Genomic DNA, 24,241 nt, shown 5'->3' on the forward strand with positions numbered 1-24,241 from the left:
TTCCACCTATTACATTGCATTGATTTCCGCCTAGGCGGAAAGTCTTTCAAATTGAATACGGGATAGAAGCAAAACAGGGCGAAAATGACATCATTGGCGAAAAAGTATCGCGGATCCGGACTTTTCGCCTCAAATTGAATACAGGCATAAGTCGGCAATCTACAGGACATTCCAGGATAAAAGGCAACTATGAGCTATATACCGAACGTCACTGGGCATGCCTTCACTGCAAGGCTTCAGGAGAGCAACATGTCGTAACCATGAGTGTCCTGCAGGGGGTGCAGATGCACACTCATGATTGCTAGCTACATCTGCTTTCCTTACCTTAATAGCCTATTAGTATTCGTGCTGTGGTACCAATGCTTGCCCGCCCCCAGACCAAAGCTTGCCTGCCCCCAGACAAAAGCTTGCCTGCCCCCAGACCAAAGCTTGCCTGCCCTTCCATATATTATGTGCACTTGCTCTAAAATATTCCATGTAGCTTCCTGTCACAGTGCACACAATACACAAGATAACTTTTTGTTATTGTGTGTTATACTGTACATCTTTTACACCTTCTCGTGAGCGTATTGTTGAATATAAGGCTATGAATCAGGCTTGTTGTTTTCTGTAAAATGCCTAAAAGTGATGTGTAGCCCCCGTCAAATCGTATTATCCATCTCGATCCGCTGGGAAGTTTGAGATCAGCAGGGTATCCATTGCCAAAAGAGTTCATCACATGTTTGTATATGAGCACAAATAATACATTTTGTCCAGGGTTCTGTCACTGCATTAAATTTATATTTTTTTATTTTTAATGTTTTACTTTTATTTTGAACTTTTAAAACACTTCTTAATAATCGTTTTTGTGCAAGCCATTTAACGCTTTCAGTGCTGCAAAGATAAATCGCCCAACCAGCCGTCACTGATGGTGTGGAAGGCTGTAACTGGCCCACCAGAAACTGTGTAGCATCCATTGTGTGTTCTCAGAGGCCATATTAAAGGCAGTGGTGCAGGCTGATCTCCAAGGTGCCTCCTGATTCTTATACACTACCCTAGAGCAGGGGTCTTCAACCTGTGGCCTGCCGACGGGGGGGAGCTGTTCCCCACGGTCAGCCAACAGGCTCCATTTGCCAGGCGCCCGCTGAGATGTTACCAGCGGGCAGCCGGCTCCCTACCTGCACCGCACCGCCAGCCTGGAGGCTGGAGCTCACTCGTGAACTCCGGCTCTCGCAGTGTGTGCAGTGCACTATGGGAGAGACGTCATGACGTCATTGCCATAGTTCAGGCAGAAGAGCAGCCGGGCGGACCGGAGGCAGCAGACGCGGAAGCGGGGTTTAAGGTAAGTAGTAGTATTTTTTTTGTAAGCGGCTTCATTAAAGGGGGCACTGCTACTAGGGGGCATTACTATTAGGGGCACTACTACTAGGGGGCATTTCTATTAGGGGCACTATTACTAGGGGGCATTTCTATTAGGGGCACTACTACTAGGGGGCATTTCTATTAGGGGCACTATTACTAGGGGCATTTCTATTAGGGACACTACTACTAGGGGGCATTACTGTTAGGGGCACTACTACTAGGGGGCATTACTATTAGGGGCACTACTACTAGGGGGCATTTCTATTAGGGGCACTATTACTAGGGGGCATTTCTATTAGGGGAACTACTACTAGGGGGCATTTCTATTAGGGACACTATTACTAAGGGGCATTTCTATTAGGGGCACTACTACTAGGGGGCATTACTGTTAGGGGCACTAACACTAGGGGCATTTCTATTAGGGGCACTACTACTAGGGGGCATTACTGTTAGGGGCACTAACACTAGGGGCATTACTATTAGGGGCAGTACTACTAGGGGGCATTTCTATTAGGGGCATTAGTACTGGGAGCATTACTACTGGGAGCATTACATAGGAGGCACCACTCCAGGGGGCACTGCATAATGGGCACTACCACTACTGGGCACACTGCATAAGGGGCATTACCACTGTGGGCTCTACATAAGGGGCAGCACTACTGGGGGCACTGAATAAGGGGTACTACCACTATTGGTGGCACTGCATAAGAGGCATTACCACTGTGGGTACTGCATAATGGGCAGCACTACTGGGGGCACTGAATAAGGGGTTCAACCACTACTGGGGGCACTACATAAGAGGCATTACCACTGTGGGCACTGCATAAGGGGCACTGCACTACCACTACAGGGGGCACGGCATATGGGGCACTACCACTACTGGGGGCACTGAACATGGGGCACTACCACTACTGAGGGCACAGCATAATGGGCAGCAGTGCTGGGGGCACTACATAAGAGGCGCTACCACTACTGTGGGCACTGCATAAGGGGCACCACTACAGTGGGTATTGCATTAGGGGCACTACTGCGGTGGGCATTATGTGTAAGGGACACTACTACTGTGGGCATTGTATAAGGGACACTACTGTGGCCATTGTGTATAAGGGGCACAAATGTGGGCATTGTGTAAAAGGGGCACTGCTGTGTGTCATACATGAATAAGGGACACGACTCTTGTGTAATGTGAATTGGGTGAATCAAGATTGTGCTACTGTGTGGTGTATACAGGGCCGGATTGAGGGCTACATGGGCCTGGAGCTGAAAATGACCAAGGGCCTAGTATGAGAAGCAGAGGAGGTGTGACCAGTGCTGAGTGGGTGTGGCCAGTGCCATGTGGGCATGTACATCCCTATACTCTCAGCCCCAATGTCTCCCTAAATATGTAAAGGAAAAAAAAATGCTTAATTTTGTGAGGTAAATAGAAATATCATTTCACTACTTATGATTTATGGCTGACCATGTGGAGAGCAGATGGCCAGTCATCATCATGTTGTCATGACAATTGGCCTATTTTTATGTGGAGGCCTGGAGCTGTAGCCCCATCCGCCCCATTGTTAATCTGGCCCTGGGTGTATAGCTTAGTGGCTCTCGGGCTTCGTTGAATTTTTTAATGTTGCCCACACTGTGTAAAAGGTTGAAGACCCCTGCCCTAGAGGATACCATATTCCTTACAAGTGTTCCTAAAACATTTGAAAGAAATGACATTACAGCATCAGGTTTTCATCAAAGCGTTTCAGGAAGGAGAGTCGGATGTCTTATTTCATCTTTTTTTTTTCTTTTAATTTTGAAACATAGTTCAGCATAAAATTAGAAATATGAACAAATGCAACATACAGCAGTGTTTTTGCAGTTGTAAACTCCTTTTCTAACAGTCACACGACAACAAAGGTGATCTCAAATGTCCAATGTTTTATTCAATAATATAAAATCGTTATCAGGCATTTTAATTAGGAAAACATAACACTGTAGCATTTTACAGTGTGAGCAAACAGAATGAATCGTTATCAGGCCTGTTTCAATACTCCTAATACCCCAAAATAAATACTAGCTTTATGCTATCACTGTATTTGCGATCTATACAATAAAATAAATATTGTTTGTCCGGATTTAGAACATATTCACCAGGGGCCACTAACTGAGGACAGCTTATCCACTGCAGTATCTATAGGAAAATGTTTATATGACACTGGGGGAGGGGGAGGGGGGTACTAAGCCTTTTAAAGAGTTGAGTTGAAGACAAGAAAAGTAGCGACCAATCAGCTCCTAGCTATCATTTTAGAAAATGCTCTTGATAAATGCTAGCTAGGAGCTGATTGGTTGCTATTGGAAAACTCCCCCACTTGTCCAGTCTTTAGAAGTCTTGATACATCTCCCCTGCATTTGTTGTGCTGATATGACTACCAATTAAGGGCACAGCAATATCAGCCAAGCTGCAAATCTTCCCCCCTCAATTGCGGCAACTGTACCTTGACAGTGAAAACTCACAATCTGTTTTCCCGTCTCCCTAGAAGTCATGTGAAAATGACAGCATAGCTACAGATTCATAGCCACTTGTTATAATAAGAACATGTTCACTTCTGTATTTGTCTATATCTTAGGCTCTCAAACTCGGTCCTCAGGACCCCACACAGGTCACGTTTTGCATGTCACCCAGTAGGTGCACAGGTATATTCATTACTCGCTGACACATTTTAAAAGATCCACAGGTGGAGCTAATTATTTCACTTGTGATGCTGTGAGGGGATCTGTAAAACATGCACTGTTTGTGGTCCTGAGGACCGACTTTGAGAACCTGTGGTCTATATCAGTGGTTCTCAAACTCGGTCCTCAGGACCCCACACAGGTCACGTTTTCCAGGTCACCCAGCAAGTGCACAGGTGTATTCATTACTCACTGATACATTTTAAAAGTTCCACAGGTGGAGCTAATTATTTCACTCGCGATTCTGTGAGGAGACCTGGAAAACATGCACTGTTTGTGGTCCTGAGGACCGAGTTTGAGAACCACTGATCTATATTTAGAGTCCAAACCCCTAAACGTATTTTGTCTGTTGCAGTCTTTCTTCTCTTACTGTAAGTCATGGAATATTCTCACATGGAATACTAGGTCAGTGCTATTACTGCACATATGATCTGTAAACATTTCACCAGCGAGACAAAAAAACACCCTGGGACACATTTTTTTAAAACGTTTCCACTGTGTAGATACGGTTGTGTTGCCCATAGCATCCAATCAGAATTTTGCTTTGATTTGGTAAGCTGTACTAAATAATGAGTTAGTATATTACTGGTTGCTATGGGCAATGCTAGCTTTCATTTGCAATTACATGTAGAACAGTTTTTATAAATGTTCATCACAATATCCTGGATTATTAATAGATGTGTGTCGGGCCTTTGTGGTTTGTGAAGCCTCGGTTTACCTTTAACCGTCACCTACTCACATTAGCAGTAGCCATTCTGTGGACTGAGGCGCCAATATTTATGCAGCCTATAATTTCTGTAGGAACTAGGGGCCTGATTCAGACTCACAAGCGGGTCGATTTTCCCCAATGTGAATGCGCCGCCTCCGTCGTGCGCATGCGCGAGCCCCAGCGTGCGACGGCAGCTCCGTCGCTCCAGGGCTCACTACAAGACGGGATGGCTGTCGATGGTGATTGACAGCTCGCCCCGTTTTGCAGGCAAGGAGGGGGGGTGGCTGCACAAACGCAGGCGTTCCCACTCGTGATGTCAGTAGTGGACTTCCTGCTCTATTAGAGCAGGAAGTCCACTCGGGCTAGCGGGAGCCGAGACTCTCCCGCAGGGTCTCGACGCAAGCCTGATGGTCACGATAATCACGACCATCGCCAGGCCGCTCGCACACGCCTTGATTCAGAGCGCGTGCTCGCAAACAGCAAACACCTCTGAATCAGGCCCTAGGAGTGAATGGAGGTCATTTACAAAGCACGAAAGGTATTTGCGGTATTTGTGTCAATGATACTGCTTGCTCAGGTGCGTCTAGTTCTCTCACCTGGCACATAGGTTTAGAAAGCAGTGGTCTTTTTTGCAAAGGAGCAGCATTGTCTGCATATCCACAAACCTAGACGCACTTCTGAACTGCAAAGGAGAGGCACTCTGATGCAAAACAAAGGCGTTTTGCAGTGTGCATCTCCTGGGCTTCATAAATGACCATTGTGTGTAGGTAATGGGTGTATTTTAAACTTCCTTTTCTTTTTTTTCTCTATTACAGTAAAGCCTCACACTGGTGCCTTTAAGTTCATAAAATCAGGATAATATGTCCTGGTATGTGCCAGTAAGGCAGCTAAAGCGGATTGTATTCTTTTCACTTCCTTAAAAAGAGTCATTGTTTTATACTTTCCTCTGGAAGGCAGAACAGTGGTTCTTAATTCCATTATTTATATACCCTTCTTCAGTGTAATGCTCTGGCATTTCGATATTTTGTTAAACAATTTCCTTTGGCTTTAGAAGATATACACCATCTTATCTACAAACATTCTTTCGCTAAATGTGTGTGGCTGGAGGTTTGTGAGATTTTCTGCATCATTATATTAATAAATCTGAGCTTCTCCCCAGTTTTTATTTCATTGGGACGGTCACATCTCAGTTATAAATACTACTAAACAACAATCACTTGTGGAGTTTGTTAGCCAGGCTTTGAGTGCAGAGGGGCAACATCAACTAATTATCAGCAATTCATGTAGTGATACTGTGTAAACTAGTTTAAAACCTTTATAGAGTAAACTAGAGAGTGTAAACTAGTGAACAAATTTAGGTAGGCTATGGTACTCCAGTTCTTGTGGAACTACAAGTCCCAGCACACCTTGCAAGCTGGAAACCCATATATTCATTAAATTAGACTGCAGCGTGAGCTTCACAGTACGCTCAGTGCTGCCACCAAATTTATTATAGAGTTAAAACCCAGCCCAAGGCAAGATGCTTGATCTCTTGCCGCATTAGAGAGCGTACAAAACAGCTCTCAGCTATCAACACGGAATTTGTTTTTCAAGTCTCAGTACGGCTGCAGTGGCCACACTGAAGATGTGCAAACTTCAATTCTGACTTTTCAATCGTCTTGTTTAGTTCTGTAATGTTAATGCTGTGATCATACCAAATTGGTCATTATCGTTTATGGTCTTGATGGCAAATAGTCCCCATAGGTTTGCTTCTCATCTTCGGAACTGTAGAAATTGCTCCGTGCACTGTAGGAAAAGAGCTGGGATTTTGACTCAGAAGACATGTCAATTAAGTCAAAGGAATCACTCGACAGAAAACTGTCATCGCTAATGACGCTCGATGGCCGACTTGGACTCTTTGGACCATCCAGGTCGGGAAAGGTCAGGTCATCCATGGAATCTGAAAGCCTGAGTATTGGGCAGTCCCCTGGCAGATCCAAGCTGGTTGAAAACCGTCCATTCTTTTTCAGAATGCCTTTTTTCCTCTTAGTGTGTTTCTCTGGCTTGGCTTTCTCTTCTGGCACTTTGAGGTAGGTCTTCTGGCTTTCCAATGACACGGTCCTCTCCGGGGAAGATGAATAACCTGATTCCCTCTCACATGTTTTTTTCAGTATTCCTTTCTTTGGCATGCTGAAAGAGCATTCGATATTAACTGACTTGTGGGAGTCGTAGGCGGATGTGGTTTGTGCTTCTCTGCTCAGCTCCAAGCGATTCTGAGACAGGTTCTCAGAGAAAGTCGAGTTGAAGAAAGAACTGTCAAAGCTGCTCCTCTTTTTCAGGATCCCTTTAGGTTTCTGCCTAGGAACATTCAGTTCGGGTTCTTGGGACTGATTAATGTCATTCTCCTTTTTGGACTTCCTCAGGCAAGCTTCGAATTCTTCCTCTTCACCCAGGTGTGCTATGCAGTGCTCTTTTTTTGATCCTTTGAACCCTGGCGTGTTCTGGCACTCAATGTACCGAGCTAGCAGCGGAGACTGGCACTCAGTTACCAGGTGGCAGTCGCAAACCACGGTGTCGTAGCCCCAGTTAACCCACCAATGATTGGCAATATCTTCGATGGTAGCTCTCCTTGCTGGGTTGACTGTCAGCATCCAGTCGATTAGTCCGCAAGCCCCTGTTCCAAAAGAAGAAATACTATTACTACAGCTGATATGATAGAATACTAACGTATTTCATGACTGTACAGAAATTGTCCACCTGGCTGCCACCAGGATCGCTAGTTATGTATTTATCGTCACTATCTGTGTGTGCAAAAGATCATTATTGGGCCTGATTCAGAGATATACGCAATACCGATATAAACGCAGTGTATGCGATTACTGGCAATCAGCGCATGCGTCTGAATTGCACTATGTATGCGTTATGTTTCATTTTCGTTGTCGCTCGCAGTAAGCATTTATTCGCAAAGTGATTTACAGACGGGACGGCGAGGGGGGAGCGACTCAAACGCTGGTTTGCTGTGACTTTTTTTGGTGTGCGTCTCAGCCTGTGACTGCGATTCTGTACGTAGTAAAAATGGCCCTGGCTACTGAGTTACTGCGACCATTCTTCGCGATCATTGAGTTACTGTGGAGACTGATAATCGACTGATCTGCGAGGGATCATGCTTCATTCTACGCAGTCGCTAGGATTTTCAAAGCTGCCGGTGGGAGTCTCAATACAAATCCAGGCGCCTGCAACATTTGCGTAATCTTCGCACAGCCGATGAGTGCAAATTCCCAGCGGCGACGGCAGCATTAGCGTCCATCTCTGAAATCAGGCCCATTGTCAGAATCAGTACAGTTGTTTTTCTAATCGGAGCTCTCAATGTTTTAAATTGAAATATCCTCAACAAAAATCTAGACAAGCTGCAATTTTAACCAATTTGTTTTGCACAAGAGATTATATAAAGGTGGGTACACACCTGACACATATATCTGCAGATGATGGTCGTTCATGCACACTGACCGGCCATCATCTGCTTGTGCCCTCGGGTCCTGGTGGCCGGGGGGCGGGACCCGGCAGCCGGTGGGCGTGTCGGGGGCGCGTCCTGCACACCTCCTCGCGGCCGCCGCTGTGTGTGTACGGGCGGTCTGCAGACTGCCCGTACACACTTACCGATGAACAGATAGGTCTGCAGACATATCTGTCCATCGGCTGTGCAGCACAGCCAATGCGATATGTCGGTGAGCGTCGACGTTCACCGACATATTGCGGGTACACACTGGCCGACGGGCAGCAGATACATTGGCCGATTAATTGATCATCCAATGTATCTGACAATGTGTACCCAGCATAACACAAATCGTCTCTTAGTTCAAAGAAATGACATTTTCCATTGCGAATGATGTAAGTAAGCAACAGTTTGTGTCAAGCACACGCAGAACCAGGGAATCAAATCACAATATAATCTTGTATAGCAAACACATTAGGGAAAGAGTCTTGCACTGACCGGAGAGATGAGGGGGCTCTCTGTACTGACCACTCCCGATCTGCTCTGCAAGAGTTTTATAATTACTGTTGTCAAACGGCATGCTCCCATGGATTAAAGCATAGAGAAGCACGCCCAGAGCCCAGCAATCAACCTGTAAAAACAACAAAAAAACTATTATTTATGTAAAGTGAAAATAAAAAAAACCACCAAACTCCCAACAGTTTAATTAAAAACATCATAAAGTCGCAGAATTGGTGTACGTTTATTTTTGATCACCTTTTACCACAATGGAATGAACGTAGTATGGTTCTTGGGGGTGTAGTCATTTTTATAGGCGCATGCCCCATGCACATTAAGGGCCGTATTCAATTTGAAGCGAAAAGCCGTTTTTGCGTGTTTTTGGCGAAAACTTTTCGCCGATGACGTCATGTTCGCCTGTTTTGGTTTTACTCCGTATTCAATTTGAAAGACCTTCTGCCTAGGCGGAAAGTCAATTTAATGTACTAGGTCAAAAAGTTTTGCCTATGAATGGGAGGCGGAAAAAAGTGCCGAATTGGGGTTTTGGGGTGCAACGTTGCGGGAACCCCCGTGCAGCCTTCAGACAGTCCCCCAAAGGTAAACTGTGTCAAATATATTTTAAAAAACACTTAACACCCCCAAAAAATACTTTGAATTTGGGGGCGTACAAAAAAATGTTGGGGGACAAAGTTAAAAACTAGCGAACTTGACTCTGGGGGGGTCCCCAAGTATGCCCCAATTGTTTTTTTGATTGCAGGTGCTTGCGGCAGGTGTATTTTTCATGATTTTTTCAACTTAACTTTAGCAACTTTTAAATATGCTGACCCCCATTTTCAAGTACCCCAAATTTGCTGGGATAAGTTATTTTCTGGAAAAAATACTCCTGAATACTATTCTGCACCACATATAGAAAAACACTATTTAGCAGCTATTGAGCCCGTTTAAAAACACCAAATACCTTCAGCAAGCCAAATCGGGGGGTACCATAGTGTACCCCCATGTCAGAGCATCTTTTTGGGGGGTGTCAAGCTGATTTCCCCAAATCTGACAGTACTTTCCGCCTGTTCAAGTTTCGCCGGGTCCAGTTTTCGCCTACTTCCATATAGAATACGGGGGTATATCGGGGACGGCCGCTATACTTTTCCGCCTACAAAAGACGCAATATAAGCAAAAAGTCTGGCAGGCGGAAAAGTATCGCGGATCCGCTCTAATTGAATACGACTCTAAGTATCTTTCTAGTTGGCAGTTGCGGCAACAGATGCAATTACATTCAATATGCTGTTAATTAGTAGCGAAAGTTTACAGAGCCGGGTTTGGCCCAAGTAGTGTTACTGCACATGCTAAAGATCAGGGGGATCTGAAAGGATCCCTTTTCGCAATCCAGACCTCATTTCAATAGGAAGGAGCAGGGCATCGGGGACTAACGCGATCCGAGGACGCTGTCAGTTCCCGTAATGTAGGCGCACAAAAGCAGGTGAATAAAATAATGGCTTGAAGGTTGCAAAATATTTCCAAAGCATGAAACCACTGCTGACAAATCAATATTCACAATGTAGACACTGACATAATGTTGATATTTTTTAAATGTCGACAGTCACACACATGGTCGACACATGCAATTATGGTTAGGCTACAATAAGGTTAGAATTTTGAATATGTTAACTTTATGTCAGTGCGAACATTCTGCATTCAGATTCAGAACATAATAAATGTCGGCATTCTGACAGTCAACATATCATACCACTCCCTTTGAAGGTGTTATTGTTTGTTTTTTTTGCTGTTTGTAAATAACCTTTAACATCTCATGCCTATGGAATGTTGGAAAACAATTCTTATATTCAAGTATTAAAGAAGAACCATTTATAACTGAGAAAGACTACGGTGCAGCTAGGAGGCACCATATTTACCTCTGGTCCGTTGTACGGAAGCCCCTTGACAATCTCGGGTGATGCATAAAGCGGGCTGCCACAGTACGTTTCCAGGACTTGGCTCTTTTGATAGAGGTTGGAAAGACCAAAATCTGCAAGCTTTAAAGGACAGGGAATGTCATATTACATGTGCATTAGCCAATATATCACAGATATAACAGCAAGCAAGTGTTAAATGTACATTTGTTTATTTGTAATTGTTTTTAATCTACAAAAAATGTCTGATTGTAAATGTACTATGTTTTGTTTGGGATCACTTTTTTTTACAAATATCTGCACTCTATCCTTTCGAGAGGGCGCATAGGGACGCATAGGGACGCAGCAGCACTTTATGCAAATACGGGGAACCTGCCCGGCAATAATCCTGTATTCACCCAAGCATCTGCCATCCTTTGTCACCGCACTTGGGGCTGGGAAGCTACACACTGCATAACAGGCAAACTTCTCTCAAGCCTAACACAGTCGTTTTAGAAGAGAATTTAAAAAGTGTTTTATGATATTGTCTAAACCTATTGTATTATTGATTGGTGAATATATCAGTGAGAATAAAATGGTCTTCTGACTATGGGGGAGATTCTGTTAGCCGCAGTAATTTACCGTGGGCTAATTGAACGCGTGGGGGGCTATTCAAGTAGCCCCACTTAACAGGGATATCTTTTCCGGTCTCATGAGACCGGAAAAGAAATCCTCGGTAAGTGTTCTGTTATTTTGGGATAACAGCCACTTAAGTTTTTGAATCCGTGAACTTTTCATGGATTCCAGGTGTTAACGCCCGATAAGCTAAGTTAACGCACGTTAAACACGATAATTTAACGGGCGTTAACACAGGTATCGGCAGAAAAAAAAAGCCTCGTTGAATAGACTTGGGTGGTAAAACCTGAGGCTACTTCCCTTTTTCTACCCTGATAATTTATCGGGGTTAATTGAATTCCCCCCTATATCTATATTGTAGGTGCTATGGGCCTTTTTCGGTGCCAAGATTGCCCAGACTTATCGGGAAGGCATAACCAAGCCCCCAATATAGAGCAGACATGCCCCCATCGCGCCCACCCCCCTCTTGAGCTCTAGCAATAATAATAAGGTAAGAATTGGGCTGTAAAGCTGTTGGAGACTTCATAAGATTTTCATCAGGTTTGAATTAAAACTGGAGGTAAAAAAACAGAAGTCTGAATCGCAACTGAAAAGCCAAGAGACTATTAATACTGGATTTGTTCAGCATAGGTGCCTCCAATCTCTCGTCGCGTTCTCCACGTCACAACAAGAAGAAGACCAAAGGCAGACAGAGAAGGCGCAAAGAAAAGGATTAGGATTATTTCCTAGAAGAGGAAATTCCAGGAATGCTAATACATCCTGCTATTTGTCAGGAATAGAATGAATTACTGAAGAAGGATCCAATTAAATCGTGTTGGGTTTTTTTTTCCCCCCTGGTGCAGTGCTAAAACACAGACATTCCCTGCATAGCTCTGCACAATGTTAAACCTGTCATACCTTCCTTAAAAGGCTAGTGAAACAGCAGGATGTTAGTCAATTGTTACTTCTTGTTATTTTTAGCCCTGCTATGAATCTTTGAGCTATTTAAGCTATTTAAGTTGTTTGATATGTGGAAAATAGGTTGATTCTTGGCTCTGGGTGATTCCCACAGTTTATCACTGCTGAAAGCATACACTGTCCGTTGAGACGCTGGTGGGGTGCAGAACTCAGAGCCCATTAGCATTCCTTCCTCTTGCAAGTGATAGTCCCGTCTGGATACGGGGAACTTTTAGCACAGGCAGATTGTGTGTTCTGGGTACTCAGAGGAGAAATGTCTTTTGTTTCTCCAAGGCACACACTAAATAGAAATAATGTTTTTTGGCCTGGGTCTCCTTGCTGACACCTTATTGGTCACTGGCATAAAAAGGTTACTTTGTCAGAGAAGCGGTTTTATATGAAATGCTATATGAGACTATGGGCCTGTCTGATTCTGTAGCCGCATTGCTTGCTGGGAAATAGCTGCGGGCTTGCACCCAGAGTCAATGGAAACACTGAGAACTGGTGATAGCACTTAGGCATCCCATTCTCACCAGGACAGCCCTGTTTTTTTTGTTTTTATTTCTGCCTGTCCTGTTCATTTGCCATTTTGTCCCGTTCTCCAACAACTTTACTGATTTTTTTAAATTTGTTTTTTTTAATGTAAAAGATTTACAACACTGAGATACTTGATAAATAAAACTCATTTTAGTGAAAAACAAATTATGATGAAAAGAAAACGTAATTGTTTAGAAAACTGCTTCTCAACCGGGTGGTGCTAGGGTCAGGTGATACGCGCACTAGGGTCAGGTAGTACTCGCGCTAGGGTCAGGTAGTACGCGCGCTAGGGTCAGGTAGTACTCACACTACGGTCAGGTGGTACGCGCACTAGGGTCAGGTGGTACGCGCACTAGGGTCAGGTGGTATATTCACTGGGGTCAGGTAGTACATGTGCTAGGGTCAAGTGGTACGTGCGCTAGGGTCAGGAGGTACGTGCGCTAGGGTCAGGTGGTACGTGCGCTAGGGTCAGATGGTACGTGCGCTAGGGTCAGGTGGTACGTGCGCTAGGGACAGGTGGTACGCGCACTAGGGTCAGGTGGTATATTCACTGGGGTCAGGTGGTACGTGTGCTAGGGACGGGTGGTACACGCAACAGAGACAGGTGGTACGTGCACTAGGTCAGGTGGTACACTTAATAGGGTCAGGTGGTTCGTGTACTAGGTTCAGGTGGTACACTTAATAGGGTCAGGTGGTACGTGTACTAGGTTCAGGTGGTACACTTAATAGAGTCAGGTGGTACACTTACTAGGGTCAGGTGGTATGTCAGGTGGTACGTGTACTAGGTTCAGGTGGTACACTTACTAGGGTCAGGTGGTAAGTGTGCTAGGTTCAGGTGGTACACTGAGCCTGACCCTAGACAGCTGCTCCCAATGAACAAAATTCTCTGCTTTACAAATCAGAGAATAAGAGTGAATGGGAGCAGATAGTTTCCATGTCATGTGACCGTAACGCAGCCGATCAGAACAGGAGAAAAGGCGAAAGAGCTATACATTCTGCACATGAGATCTGTCTCCTTCCCCTGCGGACTCTGGCTGCGCTGCTGCTGGGGCAAATGCTCGGAGTTTAATGGAATGTGGGTAAAGTCTGTGATTTATTTTAGGATATATTAAGCTACAAGGGACATTATTATTAAGTTTGCAGCACTTCGTTTCATTAGGAGCTAATGGTTGAATGTATATTTATATATTTTTTTGCTCAGTGATCATTTATGCAATTATATGAAATTATGCTGATTGCAGTTGTAGCCGATTGTGGGCCGTAATCAATTAGTTTTGCATCCGTGAAAAAGTTCTGCCTGCCCGACTTTTTGCCTACATCGCGTGTTTTGGATGCGAAAACTTCTCGTGTGCGTCCCCGCTTTCCGCCGTATTTAATTCCAAACCAGGCAAAATCGGCAAGCGGCAAATACAGAACAGGCGGAAAGTACTGTCAGACTTGGGAAAATCGGACTGAACTCCCCAAAAAGATGCACTAACATTGTGGATCAATGTAGAAGTGTTCCAATAGCCCTACTAAAACTAATTGGGGTACTGAAGTTGTTTAAAATCCTTGTTATTAGCGTCCTTGCAAAAGTGCAAAAGAATGGCATTAAGCAGTATTTTTTGGTGAAAATAAGTAGTCCCATCAAATTTGGGGTGCTTGAAAATGGGTACTAGCATATTTTAATGTCTCTAAAGTGAAGTTTTAGAAAAGTGAAATTCCTCCCCAAAGCTCCCCAAAACACTTGGCCCCTTCTTAGAGCACCCCGAGAAGCTTAGTTTGCTAGTTTTTGATGTTGTCCCCCCACTTTTGTAAGTTTGCCCCAAATTTCAAAGTAATTTTTGGGGCTGTTCCTGGAATTTTTTATTTATTTTTTTGGGTGAATTATCCATTGGGGGGGGGAGCGTACCAAGGGTTTTGAGTGGTTTCCCAACATCTGCACCCCAAAATATAGATTTTACACTTTTTTTTCACCTGCTATTCTGTGGAGAAAAAATATCGCCTATTTCAGTGCCTTGATTTTTCGCATAGGGGAAAACAGAATGGAATTGAATACGGAGGAAAAAAAAAAAAGGCGAAAAATAGCGCAAAAAAAACCATGCGGAACCGGCTTTTCACTTCTAATTGAATACGGCTTTGTGTTGGTTACTACATGTTGGAACAGGACAGTGTAATTACTGTTCTCACCTTTACATTCAAGTTTTCATCCAAAAGAATATTCTCCAGCTTGATGTCTCTGTGCACAATTCCATTCTGAAAATAATATTAGACAATAATAAGGAATAATCCAGCAATACATCACTTCTATATTACACAGCGAGCAGAATACGCTTATGGGCCTGATTCAGAGCTGAACGCTATACCGATTTTCACGCAGATGAGCGATGGTCTGCGCATGCGTCACAGCCACATTGTGCACGCGCGGCGAATTAATTGTAATCGAGCTCACTATGAGAATTTACTCGCAATTGGCAGGAATAGACTGTTATGTGGGTGGATACGGGGAGTTCTGGCCAAAATGCGGGTGTGTCTGGGCCGTTTCCTGGGCGAATACTAGCCCGCGTCTGCAATCGCGCACAGGACGAACCTCCAGCGCCTCAGTTACCGCGACCATCCTGAGTGACCATACACTCGCTCGAGGAGTCGATATTTTCAGGATCAGGGTCCTATCCTGCGCTTGTGTACGCGGTTGCGGGCAGCTGCGAGGGCTCCTTTGGGCGTCTCAATACAAATTCCGCCGGCTGATGCATTAACGTATTTTAGCAGTTGCTAAGCGCCAAAATTCGCAAATGCCTTTGCATTCGTGTACAACTCTCAATCATGCCCTATGTTACAAAGTACAAGGGCATCGTCACTCAAAATGAAATCCACATATCGAGACAACTACAACAATGTTAGAGTCCGTCAGATAGGCGTTACCTTGTAGATCTACCAATGTTATACGGAGCAAGGGGAAACATAAAGAACTTGCATTACATTGAACATAAGTACTCTCCCATCACACTGTTCCTTCATGTCAACTTGCTGTAGTTCATTTTTTAATTCAAATTAATTGTTATATTTTATTAGTCAGAAAAATGTTCCCTTAATAGACAAAGGCAACGAATGAATCTTAGCTGTTGTGGAACTACAAGTTTCAACATGCTCTGCCAAAGGCGAAAGACTAAGACTTTGGCAACAGTTACAATTATACTGAACAAAACTTAGATTTAATAATATAAATCTGCACAGCTAGGAACGTGCCCAACACCAGACCTTCTCCACTCATTTATCTTCATTTCAATGATATTGCTGTGTAAAATGAAATTCTGAGTTTGCCCGTCTGCTCCTCTGTATATGCTGCCATCTTGCTCTGCAAACCTGTGCCTTGGAGGGAATTCCTTCCTGCTGGCGCAAATTCAGGCACACAACGGGACCAAAACTGGTTTTGCATTGTGCTGGACCACTTTATACTTTGTAACTTACTCCCTGCGCAGATGTAAATGAGCCCCTAAAGTGCGCTGCTAATTTGCACGTAATGGAGGTAGCCATTTTGCAGGCTGGTCTAATATTAATGATATTGAACTACATAACCTACAGTATCAGGTCACAGAGAAATCGTCGAAGCATAATGGGGCTGGTGTACAGTTGAGTGCAGAGCGTTTCTTGCGTGGAAATTGCACTGTGCATGCATCGGAATTGGCGAACGCAAATACGCATTCTGGGCCTGATTCAGAGATGTAGGAAAAGCCGAAGCTTATGCAGGTGACCAATTATCGGTAAGCTGCGCATGCGTCAAGGTACGTTACCATTGTGCTCGCAGCAACTTTTTACCCGCAGTGTGATTGGCAGTCAGGGACTGTGCATGGGAGGTAATGGGAGAGTGGCAGCAGAAACGCAGGCACGTCACGACCGTTTTCGGGGCATCGCTGTCTGTGTCTGCGATCTCGTGTACACACGGGCATGCTGCGCGACCACAGAGTTACTCAGGCGGTCAATATTCGAAGGATCTGCGACCGATGATGCATCTTTTCACGCAGCCGTTGGGATTTGCGATGCCGCCTGTGGGCGTCTCAATACAAATCCCTGTGGCGGCGACATTTGCATATCGGCATTAGCGTCCATTTCTGAATCAGGCCCTCTGATCGTATCTACACTTAGGGCCAACAGGGATGTAATGGGGCGCTCTCTCGTAAACGTTCACCAAAGGCGCCTTAACTCAACTTCGGGCTATGCACAGCTGTATGTAAATGAAAGTGCGCCTGCTTGAAGCTATGTCTTTTGCATATAGCATAGGGTTGGCGCAAGAACTCCCTGATGACAATGACTAGGCTAGGAGTACACCAGACACACAAGCAGATGCCGTCGTATCTCGCGATGCATAGAACTCTTCCTATGGGCAAGTATATATACGCATTTTTTCAGTGCGCGTTTCTTTTCAGCAATGCCCAATTTACTTCCAACTCTGTATCAGGGCCAATATGTTGAAGTGATGGGTACAAATTAAGGCCCTCATTCAGAGCCACTCGCTATTTGCGGTCGTTCGTTCTAAAACAAGGGGTGGCTATTCAAATGAACCGTTCGCTGTTTGTGGTCTGTTCACGCCTCTAGGTCTGAACGAGCGAACAAAACTTGCGTTCGTTTTTTGGAAAAATACGCCCCCTGGCCGCTCGCATCCTACGTCATGTCCGCTATTTATTAGATTAATCGAGTACATCGACCAGGGTATGAACTGCTCGCTATTCTTGTGGTTGGTTTTTGCTACCACAATTTTGCGAGCAGTTCTGGCTATAAAATAACCCAGTGACGTGGTCAATGACGCTGCTGTTTTAATTATGCACACCCATAAAACGCCCGTTTTGACCTTTAAGCACGCCTGCGATCGGATCTCCACTCCCCGTTTTCAAGCACCTTCCCCTGTTACCACCCATATACGCCTCTTTCTGTCACTCAAATTATCAGGCATTCGCTATTTTGCGAGCACATGAATTTCGGCCGCACTGAGTGGTTCGCGCATGCGTATTACGATCCGTACGCATGCGCAGTTGGGCAAATATCGCTCGGAGCGAACGAGCAGCCACTTGCGTCCGGCTCTGAATCAAGGCCTAAGTCAGAATTATATTTTCCTATTTTTTTTTAGCAAATAATTTGCTCATTGTTAAACTTTTCTTTAATATGTTTGGCTCTGAGGCGATCCAAACTTGTAAAAGCTTTTTGTTTCTTCTTACTTTATACCTCTAGTTACACGTTGCCCTCTCCAGTCTGTTTGCGGTTGCTAGTACACTTTCCTGCAAAGAATGATTTATTATCTAAATGGGAGCTGACCTTTTTTTTTTTGTATTATTTCCAGTGTCTCCTGCCAGCAATAATAATAATAAATTGATTGAAAGCGGAGGAAGCTGATATAAAAGTTTCTCGCTACAGATAATCACACACACACACAGGCAGAACGGCAGAGGTTACCCAGGGCAACAACATGATGTTTCTCTAGGCAGCAACAAGCCAGACCGGCCGGCGGGAAGTCTGCAGATAATTATACTCAGTATGGAAGCAGTTCAGGGAAATCCAATAAACACAAGATATCAACTATCGTTCTTATTAAACTATAAGAGGGCGAGAAATCAAACCACATAGCTGTTTAGCTGTGATGGTATCATCAGGCCTGTCTGTCAATTATATTTATATTTGCACACAGCATTACTGGAAACTTGGTTGTTACACTCTTTGTGTGAATGACACTTTGCACAAAAATGTCATTTTATCTCCCTCAGGGGGAGATGTATCAAACCTTGGAGAGAAATAAAGGGCTTGATTCAGAGGCGCACGCTATGTCCATGCCGACCGCAAGTGGACAATATTTTCAGTCTGCGCATGTGTCCAGATGGTCACCGCTCTGAGACACAGATCGAAATTGCATAGAGACAGGCCAATTTGGGTGGGTGTTTCAGGGTGGTAACTAGGGGGGGGGGGCTTAATCAGGGCCGTGACTAGGGTATTGCATAGTTGCCTACCTTTGGCTTCTCCTCCCGGGAGAAGCCTTGGTAGGAGAAGCAGGTGGGTTGTAACGAGGGCGGGGCCTGATGGGTCGCGTCATTAAGCCCCACCCCCTACACGGGGATCCGCGATCGCCACGGAAATTGTCCCCATTGCCATCCCCATGAAAAAGTGGGAGACTCCCCGAAAACCGGGACAGTAGGCATGTATGGGGTAGTGCGACCTCTGCCATGGCACAGGGCACTGCAGGGCAGGGGGCGCTGGGCCTGTCAATTTTCCTGTTTGTTATCATTCTCACTTGTAGTTTCCTCTTCTTTTATCCCCAGCATCTCCTGACTGCCCCAGGAGTACCCCTCTCTTTTCCCTGGCCCTTCCCCATGAGGCCATGACCCTCTTTCAGGTGCACTATCTTATGTCCCTATTTAAAAAATGGGGGAGGGGGGTGCCAATGCTCTCTCTGGCACAGGGCACCAAAAAGTGTAGTTACGGCTCTGGGCTAAATGGTAAGTGCAATCTCCTATGGTGCATCTGATGGTGTGACCGATGAGTCCGATGGTGCGTCTCAATACGCTCATGGGCAGAATAGCATCGCAGCCGGTGGGTGACTCGGCAGGAAGCACATCGGCTGCGGCATTAGCATAGAGATGCGGTCACGGCTGCGTAAAAAGACGCAGCCACGTCTGAATAATAGCGTGCGTCCCTGAATCAGGCCCGAAATAGATTAGTTTCCCAAAACAACCAATCAACTTCTCTCATGTTATAGACTGTGCAAGATAAATGACAGTCAAAAGCTGATTGGTTGCTTTGGGCAACGTCTCACCTTTATTGCTCTCCAAGGTTTGATACATTTCCCCCCTCAGTATCATTTAGCCGAAGACGTAGGCTGAGTGTTGCTACATGAGTGAGCGCATAAGTGTCAACTGTCCTGATTTTAGCAGGACAGTCCTGATTTGTGGGAAGCAAAGGCAGGCACATATGGTGCGTCCGGCTATACAATTGCACTTTTGTTAAAAGGGGGACATTCAACAGCAGCCTAGCGCTTTACAAAGAGCTAAGTAACCCCACTTGGAGAGTGGCCATGTCCACTTACAGTATGAGATAACCACGCCCCCAGCGTGTGGTGGCCCAGCCCCCCCATGGTCCAGTTTGGACCTTCCTAGTGTTGGAAAGTACAAGATCATGAAGTGGGGCCCAGCCGCTGTAACAGCGCTCTTAGGCAACAAGAAACAAACCTTTCCTGCACTTTTTTGGCTTCTTGTAAGTATCACTTGCATATTAGACATGTCAAGAGCTGGCCAAGTACATAGGCGTTTTACACGTAGATGAATTAAACACAAGAACGATCTGATCCCCCAGGATGCCTTTTGCAGCTGTGTGCATTCTTCTCTCTCATTTTGGATGAAGCAGATACTGTAGAAAATAACTTCCCGGGAACAGATCTACTACAAGATCAGCTCAGGTGCATTCCATGTGAGTAACTCCTCCATGTATACCCCTAATCGCTGACACCCCACATAAAACCTTTACTGTGTCTTTAAAACATAACTTGCCTCTTTTAAACTCCAGTACACCTTACTTAGTGCTATAAACAAAAAAAACCTCTCTGGAGGGGAGACCAATATGGCTGCCAGTCACAAAAACCACAGACCAGCAATTATCAGCATGTCAAGTGAATGCAGGGGAGAAGGGGGGGGGAATTTACAGTACACACCAAGGGTCATTCTAAAGCCTCTCAGCTCGCTACATTACATGCCCTGTGATTGTGGTTGCCATAGTAGTCACATGACACTATACAGAATTATTATATTATTATTAACAGTTACTTATATAGCACTAGCATATTCCATTGCGCTTTGCAATTGGGAACAAATTCTATTAAAACAAGACTGGGTAATAACAGACAGACATGGAGGTACGAGGGCCCTGCTCGCAAGCTACAGTATTATAGATTAATAATAATAGCCTGGTGAAAGCCCTCCAATAAAAATGGTAATTTCAAAGCTTCTTCTTATAGCCCATCACCGTGATTTATATTATAAAAACTAGCTGTTGCCTACGGCATCGCCCACGATGAAATCGCTCCTGCCAATATTATTTTTCTTTGTGGTGTTCTAGTTGTATTGCTTTGTATAGGGGCCCTGTTGTGGGAGTGACCCACATGACTAGCAGCGCTATACAGACTGGTGGCAGCAGTGCCCTCACCCACCACTCTCACCAATGTCACTGTGCGCCCTGTGCAAAGACGGTATGCTGTTGGGAAGCCGGCGGACTTAATCCGGACAGCCGGCTTCCCGACTGCTTTATGCCGGCGAGGGTTAAATGACAGGCGTCTAAATCTAGGCGCCTGTCATTTTAAGGACGCCGGGAGACCGGCGCCCGGCATGCCGGTCAAAGTGATGCCGCGTGGGGGGGGGGGGTTAGGTTTAGGGCTCCCGGAGAGAACTTAGGGTTAGGCACCCCCCGGGAGGTTAGGGTTAGGCTAGGGGGAGGGGGGTTAGGTTTAGGCACGTAGAGGGGGGGTTAGGGTTAGGCACTGGGGGGAAGGTTAGGATTAGGCACCCCTAAGGAGGTTAGGTGGGGACGATCGGGATTTTCACCCATGTCGGGCAGCCGCTGTCAGGATTCCAACCGGGGGTAAATCATACCGATTCCGCACAGACTGCTATGTAGCCTATCCTATTCATGTGACCGCGGGTCCAAATCACCTCTCCCCCCCACCCCTTACCGGCCATGCGCATGGTAGCACACCTATCTCTTGCATTGATGCCAATAAATGTTGTTTTTGCTATTGCTCAGCTTTAACTTGACAGATTGTTTCATCTCAAAGTGCAGGTTATTTTCTAGGAGTTTCCAGTACACAATGATGCAGTTTTCATGAAAATTGGTTCAGGAGTTTTTGCGCCGGCTTGGAACAAGCAGACAGACACAATGATCTTATTATATTAGTATAGATAAGACATATTTTCTTAGGATTGCATCCTGAATCTTTAAGAAATGTCAGTGTCAGTAAAGAATGTGCCTTCTAATGACTTAGGGGTCTATTTACTAAACTGTGTTAGGAGATAAAGTGAACGGTGATAAGGTACCAGCCAATCAGCTCCTAACTGCCATGTCACAGGCTGTGTTTGAAAAATGACAGTTAGGAGCTGATTGGCTGGTACCTTATCACCGTTCACTTTATCTCCTAACACGGCTTAGTAAATAGACCCCTGAAACACTAGTTGCTTGCATCCCCTGTACAAAGTGCTCAAATAGCCATTTCATTATCATGAAAAGATATTGCTTCTAATTTGTATCAGAAAATCAATCTGTGTTAGATCATCTCCCAGCACCGCGTTAATCTCTGTGGAGACAGCCGATTGCAAATTCCACTGTCCCAAAATAAACTCCCTGCCACAGTCATCCTGCGTAAATATCCTAAGCGCCGCATAGGTACATTCTACACCACTGAATCACACTTCAATATTTACTTTATGGGACTGCTTGTGATCTTACCAGTATGTCTGCTCCATAAACCCAGACACTCTCTAGTTTATTAAACTGTAATCAATAGAGAAGTACATTCATGTTTTAGCCATAAAACATGCTGAAGTGCCAAACTACTCAACATATAATGCAGCTCCTGGTTATCAAGGGGTCAAATACTGAGGGCCCGATTCAGCAAGGATCGCAAGTGCAAAAACGCACGCACCCGGTCGATTGTTGCATTCTGTGCATGCGTACACATCGTAGTGCGCGTGCGTGAAACAGCCACTGCGATCGCAGTGACTACGCAGACCCATAGCAGAGTGATTGGCAGGAAGTACCGTTTGGGGCTGGTGGTGGGAGGGAGTCGGTGAAACGCAGGTGTGCCAGTGCATTTCAACGCCGTTACAGTGGCGTGCATAATTAAGTCCCTGCGACGGCATACGCGGCCTGAGCTCTAGATACTGACAGGAAGTTTAGCAGTTTGCGAGTGAGGTCTGACATGCCTTAATTGTGCGTGAGGCTCCGATGGTATTCGATGGTACTGATGTTTTCGCAGACTTGCAAGGTATAACGGATGTGAGTAAAGGGAAGTGGGCGTCTTATTGTTGTGCTACGGCGGCATTGCGATCGCAGTCATTTGCATAATTTCGCAGCAGAACTGCGTATGCGCTTGCAGCGAACCTTGCTGAATCAGGCCCTGAGTGTGGCCATCCATAGTAACCAATCAGACATGTGCTTTAACTGACTAATTTACAGTAGATTAGCAGATGTGAATACATGACTGGTTGCTATGGGTAACTGCGCAAACACACTTCATAAATAAATCACTGCCTGAAGTTGGGTATGCACTAGGGACCTCATTCAGAGTCTCTGCTAGATGCGATCGCTCGCCCCCAGCGTATGCAAATTTGTCAAAGTGATGCCACGGGAAGCGATCACTCGCCAAGGCATAAGCACGCCCACCATGTCTTAGCGAGCGGCCAGCGTACGCCCAATCGCACAGGCAGAGCCGCCCACCAGCACACGTCATCTCCAGGAAGTGTATTAAAACATTGGTACAGCGAGGACAATCGGAAGCGATCGCAGCGCTTGTGGTTGCCTTAACCTACCGCAAGCACTGCGAGGACTTCAGTGTAAAAAACAGGTATGTGACGTGTACTATGACGCTGCGTGTTAATTATGCACGCCTCTAAAACGGCGTTGAAACACTTAGGCCTGCGTTCGCACCTCCACTCCCCCGTTATTAGTGTCCTGCCCCTGTTACCACCCACAAACGGCCTCTCCTGTCACTCATTTCACTGGGCTGTCTTTGCTGGGCGAGCGAGCGGCCTGCGATCGCACAGAGTAGTTCGCGCATTCGCTAGCGAGAGACTCTGAATGAGGTCCTAGTACTGATGGATTGGCCTTTCAGAGATTGAATCCGCAGATGAATCAACCCATCCACTGACGGACTACTTTTTCCTTGAGATGGACATTTCTGAGCAGCAACTTGGCGGCGATCATGCAGGTGCGCGGAACTGCTCTGATCTCTTGGGAGTGTCGCGGCTGTATGGGTTGACTCCCATTCTGATTTGCAGCGTTTGGGCGGAGAAGGGGCGCCTGTTTCTGACGGATCTTATGCAGCCAGCATGGGGTAGGTGTAAGTGCGGCTGCTAATGACGACGGCTGGGCGGGCCGACCATGTGCATGAAGTATGGTCAGTTTATCCTAAGGTAGCAAGCATGCTGATATGTCTGACACAGGACGAGGTCCGGGGCCTCAGTGCTCCTTTATGTAGCAGCATGGCCACCTATGTGATATTTACTTGTTACATACAGGGCCCCAATAGTGGATTTAGGGCCCTCATAACCGGGACTATGAGATCTGGGCATTAATCTGCACCTGGACACGGAGCTAAAAGCTTTACAAGTCACGCAACATCTACAAGAGATAACATATCATGTATTCTAAATACATGCGACCAGATTCTGTAATGACTCCCAAGTGTAATAAATCATTACGGGTTATTCCCCTTATGACTGATGAGTCCCTTAGATTTTACATTTATTTGGGCATGGTCACCTCTACCTTCTGTTTCAGGACCCCCTCCGCATACAGCCCTGC

The 24,241-nt window shown here is 45.5% G+C and overlaps 1 protein-coding gene across 1 annotated transcript in view; it reads right to left on the reverse strand.

Moving 5' to 3' along the window:
* Positions 1-3,237: 3,237 nt before the first annotated feature.
* The window catches only part of LOC148523443 (NUAK family SNF1-like kinase 1), a 38,171-nt gene continuing 17,167 nt past the window's right edge, over positions 3,238-24,241 (reverse strand). The window contains exons 4-7 of the mRNA XM_088473235.1: positions 14,885-14,950; positions 10,631-10,750; positions 8,724-8,856; positions 3,238-7,406 (exon numbers count right to left, since the gene is read on the reverse strand). Of these exons, the coding sequence (XP_088329361.1) occupies positions 6,466-7,406; positions 8,724-8,856; positions 10,631-10,750; positions 14,885-14,950 (1,260 nt within the window). The 3' untranslated portion in view covers positions 3,238-6,465. The remainder of the gene's footprint in view (positions 7,407-8,723; positions 8,857-10,630; positions 10,751-14,884; positions 14,951-24,241) is intronic.

The sequence above is a fragment of the Taudactylus pleione genome, unplaced genomic scaffold, assembly GCF_031769625.1.
Source record: "Taudactylus pleione unplaced genomic scaffold, aTauple2 ptg000133l, whole genome shotgun sequence".
NCBI classification, from domain to species: Eukaryota; Metazoa; Chordata; class Amphibia; order Anura; family Myobatrachidae; genus Taudactylus; species Taudactylus pleione.